Below are 9,995 nucleotides of genomic sequence, written 5' to 3'. Positions count from 1 at the left end.
TATGTTAGGAGTTTTGGCTAACCAAACGCACCATACTTTTGTGTATGTGTGTGTGTGTTTGTGTGTGGGTGTGTGAGTGAGTGTGTGTGTGTTTCTGTGTGTGAGGGGAGGGGGTACTGTTCCTCCACTCGTCCGTCCAAACCCCCCCCCCCCATCTGTCAACTCTACTAGAGGTCCCCAGTCAGTGTAATGATGCCCTGAAACACATCACCATCCAGCATGACTAAGTCCCTTCCTGGGTCTCTGAGTCCTGCTGCATTAGTACCTAAGCCCCAGCAACTACACTATTACCCCAGGTCCTAACCCGAACCCAACCTCCAGAGAGGGAGAGGGGAGCGGGGGGAACTCAACCCTTACCTCATCCTCAACCGCAGAAGCTCTAGGAGAGGAGGGTGGAGAAGACGGCTGGAGACAACTGGAGCAGAAACAACACTAACTAACGGCTGCCTGTATGACTAAGTAAGCAGAGCTGGAGTAAGTCAATGAGGTGGTAGTTAACAGCCCGTTAGAGCTGTTAGAAGCTGCTGCAGAGGCTGCTGTCTGTACTGAATGTGCATTATGCCCGGCCAGTGTGTTTATGTAAGACTGGGTCAGTCCTGTGTTAGCCCGCTGAGCATTAGCTTGGGGGAGCTAACGCAAGTCTTCAGGTCTCAGGCGAGGTTAGTCATCACGCCAGCCACCTCCGTTACATGTTGAGAGTTGGATCATTTATTCTGTCCCTTGTGTTAGAGCCCAGCAGAAGGAGAAAGAGGCAGACAGAGAGCGAGGGTAGTATAGGGACACACGGGCCCTGTAGCCATGAGAAGGAGATCAGAGGATTTACACATGCAGGAAATGGGCTGCTGTGGTGGCTGGGGACACTGTCTCGCGTGGCCTACACTGGGGCCTGGGGTTATCAGAGGATAGAGATTACACACACACACACCGGCAGATGGAGACGGGGGAAATCGGGGGTGGGGGTGGGTTGGGTGGGGGGGGGACATGAGGATCACAGGGACCCCCTGGGGAGAGGGGTTAACGGGGGGATACGGTGGATTTTTACTGTATCAACTTTGGAGACACAAACAGTAGCAGGGCACGCAAGGATACAAAGTCTGAAAAAGAACACAAAATCTGTGTCCTAGGCCATATGCTCAAATATGAACACATACACTGTATATACAGAATATCAGGTTATCACCTATGTGATTGGGATAGTCTGCCTGCACAAAGACAGACAGACAGAGGACAAGATAAATCCTTTATCTCACACTGTGTGTTTTGACGGTAAAATATTTACAGAGAAATTACATTCCGTGCTCCAACTCAAGGGAGCATTTCGTGCTCCAACCTGACAATCTAATTCATGTTCAGCATAGTGTAAATCATACAAATGGATCTCAAAAGTAACCTTGAGCCAAAACATTCTGAGCAAATGCATGCTGCTGCATGTAGCAAGAGGATTGCATATTCCGTAAAGGCTACCAGCATTAAAGCTTTAAAGCTAGCTACCATATGTTAACGTCCGAGAAGGTTTATCTCCCTTTTTCTTGCTCACTTTCTCTTCACGTTCTCCGTGTTTCTCTCTCTCCATAGGTATTTTTTCTCTATTCTTTCTCTCCCTCTTTCTCTCTCTGCTCTCTTTCCCCGTTTCTCTTTCTCCATACGTCACGCTGTGCCTCACAATGAGGTGTACGCTTTCACATGTTAATTCTCTTCCTCACGGCTCAGTAACCCATACTTACAGCACACTCACTACTATTATAGCACGGGCTGATAAACAAGCCTGCTCCACAACACACACACACACACACACACACAGACAAACACACACACACACAGACCCACGCACTCGCAAACATGCGAGCACACACAGACACACATGATGCATGCACATACACACATGCACGAACAAAGGCATACATACGCAAGCACAAATAAAGGCACACGCATGCACACAAACACGCGCACACACACACACACACACACACACACACACACACACACACACACACACACACACACACACACACACACACACACACACACACACACACACACACACACACACACACACACACACACACACACACACACACACACACACACACACACTTAAGCCCTGCAGTCTCTCTCTCATCTCTCTGGGACTCAGTTTGTTGTGACGGGGCCCTGAACTTTCAGAGCAGCAGAGTGGAAAATATAAAGTATAATGCTTATTACCAAACAAGCAGAATTGTTTGTTATGCGAATGCAAATTGACAGAGAGAGTGTAATGAAATTAAGTCAAGCAATTTGGGACGAAGGATGGAAATCATATATATATATATATATATATATATATATATATATATATATTTATATATATATTTTAGCATGACTGGCCCTTAACTCAATTTAAACGCCCTCGCTCAATTTCCCTAAAACCAGAACACGGTTAGATTTGACCAAGCGAGACCAGTCAAGTCAGGTCTATCTCACTAATGGAGCAATTACTCCATGTAAGGACTTAGGATAGCTGAGCTTAATCCCCTATGTCTGTCAGGGTGTGGAGAAAAGACCATCAGTACTGGTTGTGTTGAGCAGGTTTAACATTAGTGCACTAGTCAGGGCTGAGGTAGCATATGGTACTATTGCAACCATATGTTCCGATCTGTCACCGAGAGGCAGAGTAGAGCTAAATGCCTGCAGGGTTTGAATTATACATTGACTCTTGGGGGTGCCCGAAGTCTCTTGGGGGTGCCCGAAGTCTCTTGGGGGTGACTGACGCTCACAATGGTATTTCAGTCCCTTAGCCCCTCCTGTAATTCCAAACCTGAATACCCCATGGCATGCACACTGTTCATGTAACTTTACCAACCTGTGTAGGACCAGTCGATGTCGTCTGTGAATTTCCTCTGGGCCTTGAAGTACGCCTCTGTCAAGGCCACTATAAGAGAGAGGGGGAGAGAGACAGAGAGACAGAGAGAGAGAACGAGTGAAAGAGAGAGAGAGAGACAGAGAGAGACAGAGAGAGAGAGAGAGAGAGAAAGAGAGAGAGAGGAGAGGGAAAAATAGAGAGTTAGAATACGCCTCACTGAGAGGAACATACACACTCTGTCATGTGAGACCCCAGCACCTGCTGCATGACCTTGTATATGATGACATGCTATTTCTCTCATGTCAGATGCCACATCACAGCCACTTAGTTTATCTATGGGGATATGATTGACCTGCCATTTGTTGAGTTGCTCTCAATACTGCTTCTCTTCTCAAGGGCAGGAGAGAGAAGGGTACTGTGGAGAGGGGTGAGACACAGGAGACAGAGGGGGTGAGACACAGGAGACAGAGGGGGTGAGACACAGGAGACAGAGGGGGTGAGACACAGGAGACAGAGGGGGTGAGACACAGGAGACAGAGGGGGTGAGACACAGGAGACAGAGGGGGTGAGACACAGGAGACAGAGGGGGTGAGACACAGGAGACAGAGGGGGTGAGACACAGGAGACAGAGGGGGTGAGACACAGGAGAGAGTGTCAGGTGAGACACAGGAGAGGGGCGAGGAAGGCGATACAAGTGGTGTGACACAAGCTAGAGGGCACTTCTCTCTCTCTCTCCTTCTCCCTCTTTCTCTGTTTACAAGCCTTTGGCTGGCGTCACTTTCCACCCACTTTCTGTGCACGTCACAGTGCTGTCTGTTCTAGCCCCTCTCAACCCTCGTTCATCCCTCTCTCATCCAGCAGAATTCTCTGTAAACAGCTTGGTTAATGGGAACGTGATGAAGGACTGGTCATCTTTATTGACTCACCCAGAGAGATTGTGTTGTTCTCGCCATTCCACATAGTGATGTAGCGAGCTATCTGCTACAGAGACAGTAGAAGGTAATGGCTATAGGGTGATGTGTGGGAACAACACACATACACACACACACACGTAGAGTTCAAAAGGTCCAAAGTAATTACTCGAAAGAGACAACAGTGTTTAGAGAGATGAATGGTCTAGAGAAAATGGCTGCTCAATCCGTATGTGTGTGTGTGTGTGTCTGCTACGGCACACAGTATACACACATCTACTCCTCTAATGGATTTCTGCCTCCTCCTCCTCTTTGTATATCTCTTTCCCCTCCATCTTCCTCCCTCATTCACTCTCATTACATTATCTCTCTACATCTCTCTCTCTCACACACACACACACACACACACACACACACACACACACACACACACACACACACACACACACACACACACACACACACACACACACACACACACACACACACACACACACACACACACACACACACACACACACGGGGGGGTTGTTTTACACAATCAGAGTGTCGCTGTGTAGATCGAATGAAGGATATTAAGCATTAGTGGATTTAATCCCAAAGATTTTAACAGGATGGAAGCCTAATGATCCATATCAAAGTACACTTTAAGAGCACTATACTTTACCTACTGCTGACATTTACACTAGTGCTACAATCTTCTTCCTATGCCCTTCTCTTACCGCCACTCAAACCTCTCCATTTCAAATAGCTAAGTTACCCAGTGGACACGCTCTTTCTGACCCGGTAATGTCCAAGGATAACAGCGCTCTCTGTGCCATGTAGGAAAGGAAACTGGCAGCCCGGTGTGTGTGTGTGTGTGTGTGTGTGTGTGTGTGTGTGTGTGTGTGTGTGTGTGTGTGTGTGTGTGTGTGTGTGTGTGTGTGTGTGTGTGTGTGTGTGTGTGTGTGTGTGTGTGTGTGTGTGTGTGTGTGTGTGTGTGTGGACGTGTTTAACTATTCTTGTGGGGACCAGAAGTCCCTACAAGAATAGTAAACGAACAAAAAGTTGACCAGCTGAGGACATTTTGTTAGTCCCCACAAGGTCAAATGCTATTTCTAGGGGGTTTAGGGTTAAGGTTAGAATTAGTGTTAAGGTTAGAATTAAGTTAAATATTAAGGTTAGGAGCTAGGGTTAGTTGTAGGGTTAGGGTTAGGGGCTAGGGTTAGGTTTAGGTTTAGGGTTAGGATAAAGTTTAGGTTTTTGGGTTAGGGTTAGGGTTAGGGTTAAGGTTAAGGTTAAGGTTAGGGTTAGGTTTAGGGTAAATAGGATTTTGAATGGGACTGAATTGTATGTCCCCACAAGGTTAGCTGTACAAGACTGTGTGTGTGTGTGTGTGTGTGTGTGTGTGTGTGTGTGTGTGTGTGTGTGTGTGTGTGTGTGTGTGTGTGTGTGTGTGTGTGTGTGTGTGTGTCACTCAGAGAAGGAGCTCCATAGTATTAACTGGAATCAGTGTCAGATGGCATCCTCTACTTTACAGGACACCTGCTCTTTCTGACTGCATGGGCTGCTGTTACTGCTCACTGCTGGTCACTTGTTTTAAGGGTTAAGGCTTATTGATGCCCACTGGTTTATGTGAAAAAATGAACCAAAATCTGTAGCGAGAAAAAGACTAACTATTCCCCACAGTTGAAAATCAATGAATTTGTTTGCTTGCTTACTTCCTCGAAAATCTACTTACTCACATTGCCTTGTATCTACCGAGACACCGCTTAGTTACTAACCCACCTGTGTTGTTGTTGTTAAGTCAGAGGTTAAGGGTCATGATGACCAACTCTGTTTCTATCCTATGTTGTGGTCACGTGGTGGGTCTAATGCTCCATATAATCCGATTGTTTTTACCATACTGTAAAAAAGTAAGATGGGGGGGATGAAGGGAGAATGCCCATTGTCACCACTGAAGAAACAGTCAATGGTATGAATACATACTCTTCCTTCTATAGTATACAGGATCTAAGATACAGTGCCTGGCAAAAGTATTCACCCCGCTTGGCGTTTTTCCTATTTTGTTGCATTACAACCTGTAATTTAAATGGATTTTTATTTGGATTTCATGTAACTGACATACACAAAATAGTCCAAATTGGTGAAGTGAAATGAAAAAAAATGACTTGTTTCAAAAAAAATTAAGAAATTCAAAACGGAAAAGTGGTGCGTGCATATGTATTCAACCCCTTTGCTATGAAGCCCCTAAATAAGATGTGGTGCAACCAATTACCTTCAGAAGTCACATAATTAGTTAAATAAACTAATTGTGTGCAATATAAGTGTCACATGATTTGTCACATGATCTCAGTATATATACACCTGTTCTGAAAGGCACAAGAGTCTGCAACACCCGTAAGCAAGGGGCACCACCAAGCAAGCGGCACTGTGAAGACCAAGGAGCTCACCAAATAGGTCAGGGACAAAGTTGTGGAAAAGTACAGATCAGGGTTGGGTTCTAAAAAAATATCTGAAACTTTGAACATCCCACGGAGCACCATTAAATCCATTATTAAAAAATGGAAAGAATATGGCACCACAACAAACCTCCCAAGAGAGGGCCGCCCACCAAAACTCACGGACCAGGCAAGGAGGGCATTAATCAGAGAGGCAACAAAGAGATCAAAGATAACCCTGAAGGAGCTGCAAAGCTCCACAGCGGAGATTGGACTATCTGTCCATAGGACCACTTTAAGCCGTACACTCCACAGAGCTGGGCTTTATGGAAGAGTGGCCAGAAAAACAATAAGCTAACATGTTTGGTGTTCGCAAAAAGGCATGTGGGAGACTGCCCAAACATATGGAAGAAGGTACTCTGGTCAGATGAGACTAAAATTGAGCTTTTTGGCCATCAAGGAAAATGCTATGTCTGGCACAAACCCAACACCTCTCATCACCCCGAGAACACCATCCCCACAGTGAAGCATGGTGGTGGCAGCATCATGCTGTGGGGATGTTTTTCATCGGCAGGGACTGGGAAACTGGTCAGAATTGAAGGAATGATGGATGGCGCTAAATACAGGGCAATTCTTGAGGGAAACCTGTTTCAGTCTTCCAGAGATTTGAGACTGGAACAACTTGAAGGAGCTGGAGCAGTATTGGCTTGAAGAATGGACATAAATTCCAGTGGCTAGATGTGCCAAGCTTATAGAGACATACCCCTAGAGACTTGCAGATGTAATTGCTGCAAAAGGTGGCTCTACAAAGTATTGACTTTGGGGGGGTGAATAGTTATGCGCGCTCAAGTTTTCGATTTTTTTGTCACATTTCTTGTTTGTTTCACAATAAAAAATATTTTTCATCTTCAAAGTGGTAGGCATGTTGTGTAAATCAAATGATACAAACCCCCCAAAATCTATTTTAATTCCAGGTTGTAAGGCAACAAAATGTAACGGTCCTGACCTGTTTTATGTTGTTTTTGTATGTGTTTATGGTCAGGGCGTGTGTTTTGGGTGGGCAGTCTATGTTTTGTATTTCTAGGTTGGTTTTTGTGTTCGGCCTGGTATGATTCTCAATTAGAGACAGGTGTGTATCGTTTGTCTCTAATTGAGACTGGGGTTTTGTGGGTGTTTGTTCCTGTGTCCACACATGGACGGTTGAAGGTTAGTCACGTTTGTTGTTTTGTAGTTTTGTAGTGTCTTGTTTGCTGTTTTCATTAAAAGATGGCTTATTTCCCTCAATCCGCATCTTGGTCCTATCCATGCTCCTCCTCGTTTGAGGAGGAGAACAACATTGACTGCCTTTACAGAAACACCCACCACAACAGGACCAAGCGGATTGAGGAGAGAGAAAAGGAACTAAAGCAATGGAGAGAAGAGGAATGGAGTTGGGAACAAATATTCAACGGAGAAGGACCCTGGGCTAAGGTTGGTGTGAATCGCCGCTCGCGGGAGGTGAAGAAGGCAGCCACAGCCAAGGAGCGCTGGTATGAGGAGGCAGCACGTATGAGAGGCTGGAAGCCCGAGAGGCTCACCCAAAAATTTCTTGGGGGGGGCCTAAAGGGGAGTGTGGCGAAGCCGGGTTGGATACCTGAGCCAACTCCCCGGGCTTGCCGTGGAGTAAGAGGGCGTCGTACTGGTCAGACACCGTGTTATGCGGTAAAGCGCACGGTGTCCCCAGTACGCGTGCTTAGCCCAGTGTGGGCTATTCCACCTTGCCGCACTGGGAGGGCTAGGTTGGGCATCGAGCCGAGTGCCATGAAGCCGGCCCAACGTATCTGGTCTCCAGTACGTCTCCTCGGGCCGGCGTACATGGCACCAGCCTTACAGGTGGTGTCCCCGGTTCGCCTGCAGAGCCCAGTGCGGGCTATTCCACCTCGCCGCACTGGCAGGGCTACGGGGACCATTCAACCTGGTAAGGTTGGGGAGGCTCGGTGCTCAAGAGCACGTGTCCTCCTTCACGGTCCGGTATATCCGGCGCCACCTCCCCACCCCAGCTCAGTACCACCAGTGCCTACACCACGCACCAGGCTTCCAGTGCATCTCCAGAGCCCTGTTCCTCTTCCACGCACTCTCCCTATGGTGCGTGTCTCCAGCCCGGTACCTCCAGTTCCGGTACCACGCACCAGGCCTAGAGTGCGCCACGAGAGTCCAGTGTGCCCAGTTCCTGTTCCCCGCACTCGCCCTGAGGTGCGTGCCCTCAGCCCGGTACCTCCAGTTCCGGTACCACGCACCAGGCCTATAGTGCGTCTCAGCCGGCCAGAGTCTGCCGTCTGCCTAGCGCCAGAGCCGTCCTGCCATGACCAGCCAGAGCCGTCCTGCCATGACCAGCCAGAGCCGTCCTGCCATGACCAGCCAGAGCCGTCCTGCCATGACCTGCCAGAGCCGTCCTGCCATGACCTGCCAGAGCCGTCCTGCCATGACCTGCCAGAGCCGTCCTGCCATGACCTGCCAGAGCCGTCCAGCCAGGACCTGCCAGAGCCGTCCAGCCAGGACCTGCCAGAGCCGTCCAGCCAGGACCTGCCAGAGCCGTCCAGCCAGGACCTGCCAGAGCCGTCCAGCCAGGACCTGCCAGAGCCGTCCAGCCAGGATCTGCCAGAGCCGTCCAGCCAGGACCTGCCAGAGCCGTCCAGCCAGGACCTGCCGGAGTGACTCAGCCAGGACCTGCCGGAGTCCCTACGCCCGGACCGGTCGGAGTCCCTCAGCCCGGACCTGCCGGAGTCCCTCAGCCCGGACCTGCCGGAGTCCCTCAGCCCGGACCTGCCGGAGTCCCTACGCCCGGACCTGCCGGAGTCCCTACGCCCGGACCTGCCGGAGTCCCTACGCCCGGACCTGCCGGAGTCCCTACGCCCGGACCTGCCGGAGTCCCTACGCCCGGACCTGCCGGAGTCCCTCAGCCAGGACCTGCCGGAGTCCCTCAGCCAGGACCTGCCGGAGTCCCTCAGCCAGGACCTGCCGCCCCTTATCCCGGTGCTGCCCCTTATCCCGGTGCTGCCCCTTATCCCGGTGCTGCCCCTTATCCCGGTGCTGCCCCTTATCCCGGTGCTGCCCCTTCATTTAGGTGGTGTTAGTGGGAGGGTGGTCATTGGGAGGGGGATAAAGAAGCGGGGATTGATTATGGTGGGGTGGGGACCTCGCCCTCAGCCTGAGCCACCACCGTGGTCAACTGCCCACCCAGACCGTCCCCTGGACTTTGTGCTGGTGCGCCAGGCGTTCGCACCTTGAGGGGGGGGTTCTGTAACGGTCCTGACCTGTTTTATGTTGTTTTTGTATGTGTTTATGGTCAGGGCGTGTGTTTTGGGTGGGCAGTCTATGTTTTGTATTTCTAGGTTGGTTTTTGTGTTCGGCCTGGTATGATTCTCAATTAGAGACAGGTGTGTATCGTTTGTCTCTAATTGAGAGTGGGGTTTTGTGGGTGTTTGTTCCTGTGTCCACACATGGACGGTTGAAGGTTAGTCACGTTTGTTGTTTTGTAGTTTTGTAGTGTCTTGTTTGCTGTTTTCATTAAAAGATGGCTTATTTCCCTCAATCCGCATCTTGGTCCTATCCATGCTCCTCCTCGTTTGAGGAGGAGAACAACATTGACTGCCTTTACACAAAATAGGAAAAATGCCAAGAGGGTGAATACTTTCGCAAGCCACTGTAGGTCTTTACCACGTACCGCTGACCTCTGTTTCCTGCCACAATACTAACTGTATGCTATAACTTCCAGAGGGAAACAGCCTTGGGAAAGGAAAGAGCTGTACCACACACACACACACACACACACACACACACACACAC

The 9,995-nt window shown here is 49.2% G+C and overlaps 1 protein-coding gene across 2 annotated transcripts in view; it reads right to left on the bottom strand.

The window, feature by feature from the left end:
* Positions 1 to 9,995, bottom strand: part of LOC129865365 (receptor-type tyrosine-protein phosphatase zeta-like) — a 46,527-nt gene that overhangs the window by 23,901 nt on the left and 12,631 nt on the right. For both annotated transcript variants that reach the window (XM_055938103.1, XM_055938104.1), the window contains exon 2: positions 2,840 to 2,908. In XM_055938103.1, the coding sequence (XP_055794078.1) occupies positions 2,840 to 2,908 (69 nt within the window). The remainder of the gene's footprint in view (positions 1 to 2,839; positions 2,909 to 9,995) is intronic.

The sequence above is a fragment of the Salvelinus fontinalis genome, chromosome 11 (assembly GCF_029448725.1).
Source record: "Salvelinus fontinalis isolate EN_2023a chromosome 11, ASM2944872v1, whole genome shotgun sequence".
NCBI classification, from domain to species: domain Eukaryota; kingdom Metazoa; phylum Chordata; class Actinopteri; order Salmoniformes; family Salmonidae; genus Salvelinus; species Salvelinus fontinalis.
Note: the sequence above shows the minus strand (reverse complement) of the source record. Positions and strands in the feature narration are given on the sequence as shown.